The sequence below is a fragment of the Erpetoichthys calabaricus genome, chromosome 4 (assembly GCF_900747795.2).
Source record: "Erpetoichthys calabaricus chromosome 4, fErpCal1.3, whole genome shotgun sequence".
Lineage (NCBI taxonomy): Eukaryota > Metazoa > Chordata > Cladistia > Polypteriformes > Polypteridae > Erpetoichthys > Erpetoichthys calabaricus.
The window spans coordinates 35,398,883-35,414,229 of NC_041397.2; the positions used below are offsets into that span (position 1 = coordinate 35,398,883).

A 15,347-nucleotide genomic window follows, 5' to 3' on the forward strand; every position below is an offset into this window, starting at 1 on the left:
ATTCTTCTCGTCAATGTTGTGTGATATATATGTAATAGATATAAAATTGGTGTACTGTACCTATGGCATCCTTTTTATAAAACATAGTCTCACAGATGTGTGGTGCTCTCAAACTGTTTTTCAGCACACTTTATATTTTGTAATGTGTTAACCCTACAAGTTATTTGGTGTATGCAGTTTAGTTTGAAGTTTCAGTAGAGGTGCTATAAATAACATAATTAAGAAAGAGCTATTTTATCATTTATTTTAGTACACATTTTAATCTACAAACAAACTTATGTTTTTGGCATACTGATAGACTTTGAAGAATTATACTTTAAAGAGTGTAGTTATATAGTGCTTTTGGCATTTTTCAGTTTAATGAAGTATCTATGACTTGACCTGAATTGGGTAAAGTATCACAATGTTATAGTTAGTGTTTCTCAACCCGTGGGCCGTGACACGGAATATGGTGGGCTGTGCTAAAGTCTTAAATCAGTACCAAAATTAGACAAAAAATCAGAGGAAACAAAATAATCCGCATTTTTTACACATTGTTAGCGGCAGACTGTACGTACGGATGCAAGCTGCAGGATTTTAGAGCTTGGAGACGCTTTAATTTAGTTATTTTAGTACTTTAGTTCTAAATTAACCTGTCATGCACAAGACGAATTACCGGACCTGTCTAGCAATCGCACATTACAAACCAAATTTGACGATCCTGCTACGGATATCCCTTCCTTTTGGTGCATAGTTTCGCTTGAATATCCGTTGTTGTTGTCAGCACTAGCGATGAAAGTTCTTATACCTTTTTCAACAACTTATTTGTGCGAGGTTTCATTTTCTGCATTGACTGCCATGAAAACAAAATATCGGGTCAAGAATGAATGTGGAGGATGATCTTCGAGTGTGTTTATCAAAACTTTCAGCCAAAATTGACATGCTATGTAAGCCCAAACAGCATCATCTTTGACAACTTTACTAATATAAATGAAAATAAAATAAACCAGATAATGATTATTGTTGTCTCTCTATTTATTTATTGTATTTGTGTAGCAAGCAATGAGCAACTAAACATGTAAAGAAAAAAATACATAATAATATATATTAGTAATATTTACCCCCAATTACTAAACACATGAGCAATAAATTATATGCCAGCGAAGGCTAACATGTGGGCCGCAAAAATGGTTCAATTGTTAATGTGGGCCTTGCATAAACAGGGCTTGAGAACCACTGTTCTAAGCCCTTTAATAGTAATATTATTGTATGTTGTATGGCACATAAACCTCTTAAAAATATGCTATTTTAACTTTGTGCATATTGCTAGACCAAAAACACAAACACACCTTAAAGACTGCAAGAGACAAAACACCCGAAATGTTATAAGGAAAGCAGAATTTAGTTTGACTTTAAATGCTGATTTATCACTTGAAACAAACAAGCTGCTGATAAGACAAGGAAAAGCAGCACATCATTAAAACAATAGGAACTTGGGAAAGTTCCTTGCATGTAGGGTGGAGTCTCTTCTTCATTTGTGTGCAGGTAGATTAGTTTTGACAAAATATCCAAAAGCTGAATACATGGATGAATTACATGAAGTCAACACCCAGATGTAAATAATTGTGATAAATTGATACTGAGTAGCATGGTGTATAAGCTGATCTTTTTGTTTTATTCAGTAATTGTTTAGAAGAAGTAAACCAGTAAATTTGATAGTACCCATCTTTTATCTGTAGTTAGAAGACTGTGATAGGTTTTTATTTACATAGTATAATGCATAAAATGATTTCTGCCTGATTTTTTGGCTTTTTCTTTGTTTTTTAGTTTCTCTGGATGTTTATATTTAACATATGTTGTCATACAGATAATAGCTTTCCATACTTCTACTAGAAGCTACAATATTGCTTTATTTGTGTCTAAATAGTACATGCGTAAATATCAAAAATCTCAAGTCTGCATTTCCATTTCAAGCACAAATCACAGTGATATGCTGAATATGGGTATATTTACAATATTTATGAAAACTGTGTAGTGTTAGCTTCAGAGCCAATTGTTTACCAAATACACGTCATTGTTTATAATCAGTTATGCACTGATCAGTTATCAGTCTTCAAGGTAATTGTGCTGCATTTCTGTTTTTCTTGTTTCCACACAAATTAATAGTAATAGTAGTTAGCCTTTTCTAGTTCTTGAAACCTGCTGTATATAAATATTAATTTATAATAGTATCGATTATTTATCTTTATTGCAGGTATTAGCTACTGCATTTGACCCATACCTTGGTGGGAGGAATTTTGATGAAAAACTAGTGGATTATTTCTGTGCTGATTTTTTGTCAAAATATAAACTGGATGTAAAATCTAACAAGAGAGCTCTTTTACGCCTTTACCAAGAAAGCGAGAAGCTTAAAAAGCTAATGAGCAGCAATTCTACAGATATCCCTTTTAATATTGAGTGCTTCATGAATGACAAGGATGTTTCTGGAAAAATGAACAGGTATCATGCTATAATCTGTATAGTTATACATATATAGCATCTTTTTTTTAGACTTTGAGTTAACTGTATCATTCACTACACGTGTTAAATTGTTCCAGAACCTTTCCGATTTGGCAGGATGGGTACCCCGAGTTTGTTGTTTTAACATGTAATATTGTGATTGCAGATCATACTACTAGGAATCAATCAACACTATGAAAGTACACAGGCTTATCCAGTTGAAGAGACAGTTAACTTGTTTTCTTCAGTTATTAGACATAACGACAAAAATTTTTTTTACCCAAGAGTCTTTATGCTTTTTCATTTTATTTCTCTGCTGCTTGTGCTATTATAGTAGTGACTAGTTTAGGCTCTGTGTGCAATTTTCTCCAGTACATGACATTAGAGTGATTGGCTCCTTTAAGTGGGCTTATTGTGAGTGACCCAGCCCAGTTTTGGGAATGTCTCCCGGAATTTGTCCCTTCTTGCACCTTTTGGTTCTAGAACAGATTCCAGTTTCATGTGACTCTAATGAAAATAATCTTAAATTAGTGGTTGGAATCTAGCATCATTTTTATCATTAAATATAGATCTGTGTGCATGTGCGGTTATTTTTACTATTATGTATTGTGCATTTGTATGTGATTTTAAAAAACAAAAAAACACATACACACATTATATATATATATATATAGAGAGAGAGAGAGAGAGTATAATTTTTTTTTCTCACCAGGTCATTGTTTGAAGAATTATGTGCTGACCTTTTGGAAAGAGTTAAATCCCCTCTCAGTGCTATAATGGAACAATCTCAGCTTGGTCCGGAAGACATAAGTGCTGTGGAAATTGTAGGTGGAGGAACCCGCATCCCATCTGTTAAAGAAAGAATAAGCAAATTTTTCAAAAAAGATGTCAGCACTACACTTAATGCAGATGAAGCAGTGTCCAGGGGATGTGCTCTGCAGGTAATACTTTACTTGCTATTTAAGAACTCACTCTTGCCCCAGATGATTATTAGAATATTATTTAACATATGGTAAGTCTCCATGGCTGCTTTTAAATAGATCTGTATATTATTAGTGATTACTGTTGGTTTGTGATATTTAGTAGTTCTTTAATTTATTTTTATTTTTTTTAATAAAAGCCAACAATTCCAAAGTCACACGTGACCCCCTGTAGTAACTAATAGGTTCTTATACAAACATGACTACTCTAGTAAAACTCATAGTAGAGTCAAGCGAAAGTAGCTTATATTTCACATTTCATCAAGTAAAAAGTCACTTGAATCCTGCTCGTACATAAACAGATGTCCTGATGCTGAAAACCCAGTCAGCATGTAGTGTGCAATTTATCATGACCTACTTTAATTTTGATCTACTGTTTCACAAAGACTATAAATAACCTAACGAAAAATCGGTTTGCCTGCTCTGCTCATCTCAGACTTAGTAGTTGTTGCTGTAATGTCATTTTCAACAATATAACAATCTGCAGTTAAAAATCATTTTAAAACAGGAGGCACAGAGGAAGACAGTTACACCTACCATTGACTATGGCTATGCCCCTTAAGTCACTGCTCTTCCCAGCATACTGACACACTTACAGCTCACTGTTGGTACTTCCAGGCTGAAGAAATAAAGGACATTGTCAGGCTTTCTACAAACTCTACACTTATCCAATATTTTTTGTTTTTCCCCATCACATTTGGAAATCATTAAACATCTAGTGGAAAGTTTAAAATTTCTTTACTATGTTTTATTAGTCTCTTTTCCACACTTGATTTTACTGACTGCAGTAAATAAATCAAGAAAAATGAAAGACAATTGCCCATTATCCATTCCATATCCAAGAAAAGGCTGTTTAAAGTAATGACTTCCTGTTGTACACCTTTTCTACACAGAAAACAAATGCATATACAAAGAAATGTCAGTGCTGTACATAACCCTAATGTCCTTTTTTCAAAACAATAACTTACTATATATTTTTTGCAGACTTTTAAAATCAATAATGCGCTATTAGCCCACAATTCTAGATAATTCTGTTTCAAAATCCATACAACATCGTATATGAAACATAACATTCCAGCATAAGGGTCCACAATAAAATCTGACACAGAATGGAATGGCTATAATGGGAATTTAGTTATCTGAATGATGAGTCTACTGTGGGAGGTGAAGGTGAATTATTTTTTTTACCAGTGGGACAGTTTTTCTTTATTTTGATTGAGATTACACTCGGTGAAGCACAAGTAATTTTATTGTTTTGTTCATATATTAACAGTGTGCAATACTTTCACCTGCATTTAAAGTGAAGGAGTTTTCTGTGACTGATGCAGCACCCTTCTCTATCTCTCTTAAATGGAGCACAGAAGCAGATGAAGCAGAAGGGTGAGTAGCATTTAAAGCCAACCCAAATGAGAACTGGCATCCCATCCCAGGTTACTTCTGCCTTATGCAGTTAGTGTAGGCTCTGCCCTTTCACATCCTTCGGTTCTTACTCTTTAGAAATGCATTCCTCGATTTTAGCATTGTCAATCTCAAGTCTATTACGAGCAAAATGACATCTGTTCCCACTTCAAGTTATCTGATTACTTAAAAAATAAGTAGGTAACAATAACTTTCTTGTCCTCTGAATACATCATAAACTGACTAGTTACATTTTAAATAGCTACTTAATTACAAAAAAACTAATTTAATGTGTATTATTATAATTTTTATTCATCCACATACAGCAGTTCTTATGATAGAAACTTGTTTGTTTTCCTTTCAGGAACTATGAAGTATTCTGCAAAAACCATGCATTGCCTTATTCAAAAGTCATAACATTTTATAGAAAAAATCCATTTGTATTGGAAGCATTTTATACTCATCCAAACTTGGTGCCATTTGCAGAATCCAAAATAGGTAATCTTTATATTTTATAACAAATTTTTTATGTTAGTTTATAATACTGTATTGTAGATATTTTAATTATTTGTGAGATATTGTAGATATTTTAATTATGTGTACAATTACATTTATGTAAATTGAGTATTTGATTTAAAAAAAAAAGAAAAGACAATATTGTCCTTTCCAGATATTTTACGATATTTGAAAATAAACCTCAAGAGCTCATCAGTCTCACACATACGTGAACTTTATCTGCTCCACTCTATCTTGTTTTCAATAGGTCAGTTTCTAGTGCAGAATGTAGCTCCTCAGGAGGATGGTCAAAAGTCTAAAATAAAAGTTAAAGTACGAATAAATACACATGGGATATTCAGTGTCTCAACTGCATCAATGATCCAAAAATGCAAAACAGAAGAAAGTGACGATACACTAATTGATGAAGTGGAAGATGATTTACAGTTAAACTGCCCTGAAGTTTCAAAAACTGAAGTAAGTATTTATAGTGTATGGCAAATGATGTAGAAGTTGAGCAGTGGGCCTGACTTTGTAGGATATTAAAAATAGATACACATTTTTCAGCTTAGCATATTTAATGGCAGTATTTTGGTCTGAAACCTTACAATGTACCACAGTTATTAAATATTTGTCCTGTGGATGTACATCTTCACCTGTAAATATTTATTGAAGATGTAGTATCTTGCTAGGTTTGTTAACTTCATTTTTTAGAACTGTACTGTGTATATTTGTACTGTAAATTAAGAAAAGCAGTGACACCTGAGCAGCATCATAACAAAACGTTCAACTTTCAGAGGTTCACTTTTTCTTCCATTAATACATCTACTGGAGTTACTTTCTTTCATATACTGCCATCCATATCTGTGTTATTTATCTAGCTTCAAGATTGGTTTATTTAATGTAAAGCCAACTGTGTTTTTGTTAACCAAAATGTGTGTGTTGCAGAAGTGATTTATATGATACAGTGGCACTGTTAATAGCATTTACTTGGCATTTTCACATCTGCCTATGTTCATTAAACCAGTTCTTTAAAAGAAAAAAAAATATCCTGCACTTCTCTTTTGCAAGAGTGTGCTCCTTCCACGTGACTTGAGTCATTCAGAGTTGCTAACCAAAAACCAAGTAGATACCAGGAGTCACTGCAAAGAAGCTGCACACTTGTCAAAAATGTTACAAATCTTGGAGTTTTAAACCTTGGTGGGCTATGGGCACTACTCCATTAATGTAGTGATATCTTAGACAGTAAAGCTTGTGATGTATGTGACACAGGGAAAAAGTTGGATGTGGATGTTCAGATAAACTTTACAGAAGATTGCGCAGTACATATAGCATCAAAGAGTCTGAATCCATGTTCGTGGACTTAACATGCTCAACCCATGTAGATATTTCTGAGATACTCTGGTTATCATCCCCCACCCCAAAAATGTGTCTATTAGATTAATTTCCTGTCTTTTCTCCATGTACTTGTGTTAGCCTTCTACATTCATCTGGTGGTCTTGAATGGTCAATTCACTCTCAGTTTGTTGTGTGAGTCTAGAATGGTTATATGTGAGCAGGTGTAAGCGTGCTGTGCCTTGGTCAGTTTTCTTAACAAGAATTGGTCTGTGCCTTGTCTGTTGCTCTCATGTGCTCTGGTTTTCTGTGACTTTGATCAGAATGTAGAAGCTCTAAGTGATGGATGGATAAATTCACTGCAGAAGTTACTCCCAAGAAAATATAGGACTTAAAATGGCTAAAACTGTATGTTAGAAATTTAGCCTGTGCTAGTCTGGTAGGTAGACTGGTTAATTTTTCATTGTTAGACCTCTCCTGTGTCCCCAATATTCTTAGTGTATTTGTTAAATAAATGTTAATGTGAAGTGCCCTTTCTGCTAATACAATTACTGACCATATCACATGAGCATCCTAAATTACAGATTATCATAACCTTGTACTTCATAAATTCACCATTAACAAATCTTAAATGTAGCCTCATATAGTCCTTTAATGTGGATTGAATGGTGTCATAAGTATTCTAAACTAATTATTTGTTAATCCTTTCGTCTGCAGAATGTTACTAGTAGATTAAAAAAAATGTACTAATATTGTGGGTGTGTTGGGTCTTTATCAAATGAGTGTGCTTGGACAGCCGTATTTAGTTCGAGTTTAAAAAAATCCCATGTTTATCTTCTGATGCCGAGTTATAAGTGTTCTTTGAGCCAAGTTATAAGTGTTCTTTGACGCATGCATTATTGTTAGCTAGTTGAAAAATTAGAAAAACTTTTTACTTTGTCTGAAAATACTGAATGTAGGGTTTATATTACTTGTAATTTTCTGTATCCCTTGTCCTGGGGGATTCAATTTCAGAAGAAGAAACTGCAAGGGGACAGTGAGGTTGATATAGAGCCCCAGGTACAGAATGATAATCCAGAGAATGAACAGTCGCCTCCTTCCCCTGAGCCTACTTCACAGGAAATTCATAATGGGGTTAATCATCAGAAAGTAAGTGACATTTTGTTATCTGCTTCACTGGGTTTTGACGCAGTTCTTTAATGGATAACACTTTCATTTTTTGAATTAGGTGAAGGAGGTACTGAGAAATTATAATAGTTTTCAAATATTTTAAAAATGGAGAGTCATAAAATGTCTTTATTAGGTGTTGGCTCATACAGTACATTACACTGTCAAGAGGGAGATAAATATGAGTTCTGATATTGTTAGTAAAAACAATTAAATATTATAATAACTTTCATGTTGAAGTTAAGATTTCTTAGTTCAAAATTCATTTAAATTTAATATTTTTAGGTGTTTTCAGATATAATGCAAAAAGCACTTGCAGTTGGTATATCAGTCTGTCAACATTAAACAACTCGGCTTATGGGGGATTGATTTTGTTGAAATTTGGCGCACTTGTTCTTCATTGAAATGAATCAGGAAAATTCCATTTTCACAGAGATATCTTTAATACAGAGCTCTGTACAAGTTTTTGAAACTCTGTCTCCTATTGAAAAACAGTGGATTTTTGAACTTGTCTGTCTTAAAGCAAAGAAACTAGCTCTATGATTTCAATTACATTTTTGTTTTTTGTAGAAAATGTAACTTAACTTGAAATGATATACTCATTAGTTAACAGTACGTTACACTAAAAACAACCTAATAGCCGAAACATCTACACATTGTAATGATATTTCAGACTTGCTCTCCATCATAGTCTGAAGTGGACAATAATTTTAAAATTGCACTCAATATTTACTAACATTGCATCAGCTACATCTTTCATAAATTTTATGTTTAAAAAATCTAAATTACAATTAGTCACAGACTCCATATCAAAACACCAGACATTAAGCAATGTCATTATTACATCACTTTAATTGCAGTTCTCTGTCTATAAAAGCTGCTAAGCCACTAGGTCCTATTTTGCTCTGTTTTTAAATATATGTTTATTGTACTGTACTCGAGAAATACTTTTTTTAATATAGTCTGCTAGTGCATGTAATTGCATTCTATGAATCACTGTTATTTTTTTAAAAAGACTTGAACTATTTAATAAAGAAAAATGTGATAACTGCTTCCTTGACGTACCTAAAAATATGTCACATTCTGCAACTTTTAAATCGGTTAACACCAAACACCATGCGCATGTTTTCTTAAATTGTTTATATTCCAGTTCAGCAAACAACTCTTCCCTTGGGTGCTGATTTTGCTTTTATATTGTAGTTCCTTTAAGGACTGTTTTGTATAATTTGAGAACAAGCATGCCGAATTTAAACTGGCTGGTTTGACATACACTTTATGCATTAACAGATACTATTCAGTTAACTATGACTGAAAACAAACAAAAAAACTTGATGTATATTAAGTGAAGAACTATAGTACAATTATTTGTATGCAATATTTCTCACATTCATATACTAAACCACTGAGGTAATGAAAAAAAGCATAAATGTCACATTTAATTGCAAGAGAACAATGAAATGAAATGTACTAAGTGCAAAAAAGCGAAGCAGGAAGATAGAATCCAGCAGTTCTAAAATGAATTATGAACACTGACATAAAAGTAGGCCTGGAAGCACAGAAATATAAGAAGGAAACTGCATAATGTCACATGCCGAGTTGCATATCCATGCTCTGTGAGTGGTGTAGCCATTCCCTGTTCTCCATTGCGGTCTTGAATCCTTGACCAGAGTGGAAAATTATCAGACACAAGCAGGGAAAGAAGAGAGATTAACAAAGCCGGAAAAAAATGCACATTTTAAAACTGGCTGCAGAAGTTAAGTCATTTGCTCAGAATGACACAGTGAGTTTGAGGCATGAACTGAACTGACAAATTTCTGGTTTATATTTTAACCAGTTCATCACACAGCAAAACTTGACTAAAGTCAGATAGTCAGTGGTGTTGAAGTGACAATGATGAGCTTTATAGTCCCAACAAGTGAGCCACTAGGCCATACTTCTGGACACTTACAAGGGGGCATCCTTACCAAAGAAACGAGGTTCAGTGTGTGTGCGGCATACATACCTGGAGCATTTTAATACATACTTATCAAATTGCTTAGTGTGAGAGAAAAATCTGCAAAGTTTATTTAGGAAGAATAAACTGCTCTCAAGATTGAAACTGGCAAAGCAAACAATGTTTGAATATTATTTTTTGTCAATGAAGGTCTAGCTTTGTTAAGAAAGGACATGTTGTCAGGTTATACACATTCATGAATTTTACCACTGAATTTGCAAAAAGTTGAAGAAATTAAGAGTGCCTGAAATTCTCAAGCAACAACTGAAGTTTCGATAAGATAGAGAGGCAGATCTCGCTTATTATAATGTCATGGCTACAAATGACCAGGGAGACGTGAATCTTAGTAGTACCAGCTGCATATTGACATCTAGTAGCGCACCAGGATTTGACCTGCAGTTATAACAGTATTGACTCGCAGCCACACTGATATGTTATGAAGGTGATACATTGATAGCACTTACACACATGGCCTAGTCAGAATCCATAGATGCCACTCTCCTTTAAAGAAATCTAGCACTCTGTCTTCTCATGAAACTGTTTTAACCCATAGACGTCTGAAAAGTAATTCATGAGAGTTAATGTTTTTAATGATTTTAGTTATCAATAATAACCATTTTCTGTGAGAATGGCTCATAGTAAGGACTCAACATGGCATACTTGACCACCTTTTACAGCAGTCATCTTTAACATAGGCTCACTCAATTTGCAGTAGAATGGTGTATGCTAGAAAGGTTTAGTTACTGTTGACAATGGTGGACAAGCCAGCTTAGTTCACATCAATTCTTTTTAAGTGTTTACATCTCTAGAAGGTGCTCCAACAAAAAAAAATGCAGAAAGCAAATTGTACGTATGTATTCTCGAATAGTAACATCTCCAAAAATGGTGTCATTGAGTTTGCTACAGACAGATTCTGGTGTGTTATTTGCTGTGTGTTTGAATCCATCACAGAAGAAGTGATTCAGCTAAATTGTTTTGTGCTTTTGGGTGCACTGGGGAAAGAAACAAACACTCTTCATACTGTAGCCTACTTACACAAGTAGACTAAACACACAAAGGACACATAGTGAACAAAAATGAAAAGCGTACATAATCACTTCTGGTATAATAACAAAGCAAGAACAGTGCCTGGTCTTCAGGTGAGCTTTATGGGGAGCACTAGCCTTTATAGGTCAAATGCCATGTTTGCAGGCTGTTCTTAGGCTTCCTCCATCACTCCAGCGATATTCTATTTAATGTAATGGCAACTGTAAAGCAGCCCGTTATACACGAGAGTGAGTGTGTGCTGTGTGTGTGTGATCTGTGGAGGCTTGCTATCTCATTCTGAAAGCTTGTTCCTGCTTTCCTTCAGATGTGTTCATGATAGGCTTCAGCTACATAATAATAATAATAATAATAATTCATTACATTTATATAGCGCTTTTCTCAATACTCAAAGCGCTGTCCACACAGGGAGGAACCGGGAAGTGAACCCACAATCTTCCACAGTCTCCTTGCTGCAAAGCAGCAGCTCTATCACTGCGCCACCTGTGCGGACTACATGAAGCCCTGTACTGAGTAGAACAAAATTGGAAATGATTGGAAAGATTTAATTTTATTACAACATTTTCATAAATTGAGAAATATACTGTGTATTTTTAAAGAATCCTTTTTCAGCGCACTGGTGAAATTAAGTATCCATTGTTTTATTTACTGCATCTATCCACTTATTGACAAATTAAGATTTAATAGAGTAGGTAAGATAAAGTTGAAGCCTTGAATCCATCTAAAAGTGGCAAAATCTCCTGGAGTCCTGTGAAATTCGAATACATTTTTTTCATAGTGCAGTACCGAGTTAAGATTATTTGGGTGCCTACGATTTATTTCCTGTATTTTTCTTTTTAAAGCTTTATTTCCTTTAACTGTTGTTTGCATCTCTAAAAAATTGACAATACAACTGATACATGTGAGGTCTTGATTACAAATCTGAAAACAATAATAAATTGCAGTGCCAGGATAATAAGTTGTCCAGGTTCATCTGGCAGTTTAAGAAATTTTTTGGCAGCCTTTTTTAGCCAGTGTTTTAAATTGTTCATTACAGTGTGCCAGGCACTCAGCAACTGTTCTGATACATGACCCCTAAATAGTGCAACCTGCGCTTAAAATGCTGTGCCCTCATGCTGATATAAGATATTGGCCTGCTGTTCTTTGAAACAGTTGTGCATTACTATATTTGGGAGGATGTTTCCAGTATGTTCTATACATCCTGTGAGCTGAGGGATGGTGGCGATCTGCACCACCACCACCTAATCAAAGCACTGTGATGTCCTTACATTGATGGATTAAGGACCAGAAGTCCACATGACCGTCATCATCAAGTCCTTCCATGAGAACCCTGAATACAATGAGGACTGGCAGAGGTCATTTATGTTAGGTAGCATGCCTAGAGTGTTCTGGGTGGTCTCATGGCCTGGAACCCCTGCAGATTTTATTTTTTCTCCAGCTGTCTGCTGTTTTTTTTTTGTTTTTTCTGTCCTCCCTGGCCATCGGACCTTACTTTTATTCTATGTTAATTAGTGTTCTCTTAATTTCTTATTTATTTTGTCTTTTTTTCTTCTCTTTCTTCATCATGTAAAGCACTTTGAGCTACATTATTTGTATGAAAATGTGATATATAAATAAATGTTGTTGTTGTTGTCTAAGGTGTCTGGCAGTGATTATTTCCATTATACACACAAGTAGTCCCTGCTGAAAACCAGAGTCACGTATCTGGTTAGTGAAAAAGCAGAAACAAAGAATTTCCAAAGTGAGATAGCTTCAGATCATGTTGTGGACCCAAAAATAAAAAAAAAGAAAAAATATGTAAGTGGGTAATAAATCTATTTCTGGCTTGGTTGACACTCTCTTTCATGTGTTAATGTTGCCTCCTGTGCTGTAAACCCATTTTGAGGCAGAACTGGGGGCAGGAATACGGAGGTTGCGTGTAGTCGGGATGCTCACTTTGGGAAATGCTGCTGCATGGATTTTCCACCATTCCAGTGGACTGGTTTTACTGTCCATACAAGGGACAAGGACCTGCATGTCTCTGAGCAAATTATACTTAAACTGCCTGTGCTCCAATTAAAAGCAACAAAAAAGAAACGTGAACGGTTACTTCTCAGCTGTTGTAAGCTGCCTTGGGTAAAGGCATCAGTAAAATAAATATGATTAAACATGAAGATATAAACAGTATATACAAGGTATATATACAGTATGTATGTATGTGTATACATAATACAAAACTACTATTATTGGGGCCATTTACAGATGTACTGCCGACATCATGTAGAGGTAGACTAACTGACACACATTGTAAATTATAACATCCCCTACCAATCTCTAGGTGCAGCCAGTGTCTTGGGGGCTGCAGCTGAGTTAAGTTTTCATTCAGCGACACAGGCTTGACAATGTTTATTTACTCCACTGTCCATAGCAATGCAGAACTACCTGGCAGTCCTCTGTAAGCCCCCCAGGATGATCCTCGAAGACCATTAAGATGGTTTCTGCTGTGTGATCCTCCAGAAAATATGCAGTTAGCATGCATTTGCTCTGTAAATTCAATTCCATATGACTGTACCGTATAGTAAGAGTTATGGATGGCTTTGATGTCCAAACAGACCACAAGTCTGTTGTCTGTGGAAGAGTATCTCACATCCTTAAACGCAGCCTCCACGTTCCATTGTAAAGCTGCAGCAGCACAATGTGAGAAAAACGTTTTTGGCCAGGATATTGACTCCTGAAATGAAGGGCTTTCAGAAGTTTCCTGATGCCTTTTTTTCAACAGCCCACACTGGCATCATCGTGTCTTTCGCCATGAAATGGATGACGCATCTGTGGTGTCCTGATGCCTTTTGGATTCTCTTACATGTGGTTGTGGCTGAAAATGTTGACACAGTGGACTGCAGTTTAGGTGCAGCACCACTGCTTGAATGCTTGTTGGCCACATCCCTTGAGCGTTTTTTCTTGCAATCTTCATATATGAAGGGATGTTATCTTTTGAGGTGGTGCAATAGATTTGTTGCATTACCAGTCTTTGTGGGTCCTTGGTGGTGGCATCTCTTGCAAGATGGGTTTAACTGGTTTGGTCTGATTTTTGATAACAGAGCTACTTCCAAATATCTGTGCCCTTCCCTTGGTACCATTTCTTTTTGGGCAGCTAACACATTTTTTTTCCACTGCTTCACTTGGCAGGAGGTCATCATTGCCCACCATCTCTCGTCACATTCACAACCACATTGTTAGGTTAGTGATTACCGCCTGTCTGTTTCATGGGGACATGAGAGATGTGCAAAGTGCAGCATAATTGGTTGTAGTTCACATGCACATGCTGTGTGATAGGCTCACAGGCCTTGTCTATTCCTGCATAAATGAGACGAATGAAAAATGTTATATCAAGATTAATACCCAAAAATTATCATTATATATAATAAAATAATAATTCAAGTTGAATACAGTTCTATCTAGCTGTCTATCAAAAATACTTTCCACCAGGCAGCACTGTTTAGCATGCATTTAAATTCAGAACAGCTTTTACTTTAATTCATGAAACATATGGAAAAATGTATTTTCTTACTCATTTTGTTTTTCAAATAAATTGCCTGTTTCAAGTAGTAATAGTGTAAACCTGCTCAATCATTCATTTTATTTTTTTTTTCTCAGCCAAATGGAGAAATCAAAACCGATCAGCCCCCTGATGCTAAGAGACCTAAGATTAAGGTTAAGACCATTCAGTTACCAATTGAAGCAAGTCTTGTGTGGCAACTGGGAAGAGATCTTCTGAACATGTACATAGAGTCGGAGGTGTGTATTGTGACCTCGAAATTAACGCAGAACGTGACCAAGAGGTGTGGTAATGAGGACTAGACATTTTAAAATGATACTGACACAAAGGGTATTCATTAACTCTTGGATATTTTTAATACTGTATAATTTCTGTTAGAATATGATTTATTTACAGGTGCCCCTGATGTTCAGTGCATGCATTATCAAGTATATTTTTTATGTTTTAAGTTGGGGGGGGGGGGGGAAACTGTTTTAATGTAGACCGAACTCTTTTAATAATGTTTGTTTCTTTTGCACAATAGGGAAAAATGGTAATGCAGGATAAGCTGGAGAAAGAAAGAAATGATGCTAAAAATGCAGTGGAGGAATATGTTTACGATTTCAGAGACAAATTAGCTGGCTCTTATTCAAAGTTTGTAAATGACGAGGTATGCTTTGCTTTAACATTCTTAAATATATTTGATTTAACGCAATGTGAGAAGTCCTTGTTTTTGAAATTAGATCCTGCTTTATTAAGTTAATCTATGAGAATAGCTTGACATATTCTCTCAAAGATAGAGAGATCTTCATAAAAAGATGATAAAGCATTAAAAGAAAATCCCATTTCAGAAAATCACGTTTAAGAGATAAAGGAAAAAGCATGTAGAAGATACATTGTACATGAGCGGTTAAAAATAACAATCTACTGCTACATTACATTT

At 35.1% G+C, this 15,347-nt stretch overlaps 1 protein-coding gene across 2 annotated transcripts in view; it reads left to right on the forward strand.

Annotated features, from left to right (window-relative positions):
- hsph1 (heat shock 105/110 protein 1) overlaps nt 1-15,347 on the forward strand; it is a 36,333-nt gene that overhangs the window by 13,752 nt on the left and 7,234 nt on the right. For both annotated transcript variants that reach the window (XM_051927187.1, XM_028799329.2), the window contains exons 7-14: nt 2,234-2,478; nt 3,191-3,419; nt 4,732-4,838; nt 5,221-5,354; nt 5,620-5,828; nt 7,701-7,835; nt 14,524-14,664; nt 14,949-15,074. In XM_051927187.1, the coding sequence (XP_051783147.1) occupies nt 2,234-2,478; nt 3,191-3,419; nt 4,732-4,838; nt 5,221-5,354; nt 5,620-5,828; nt 7,701-7,835; nt 14,524-14,664; nt 14,949-15,074 (1,326 nt within the window). The remainder of the gene's footprint in view (nt 1-2,233; nt 2,479-3,190; nt 3,420-4,731; nt 4,839-5,220; nt 5,355-5,619; nt 5,829-7,700; nt 7,836-14,523; nt 14,665-14,948; nt 15,075-15,347) is intronic.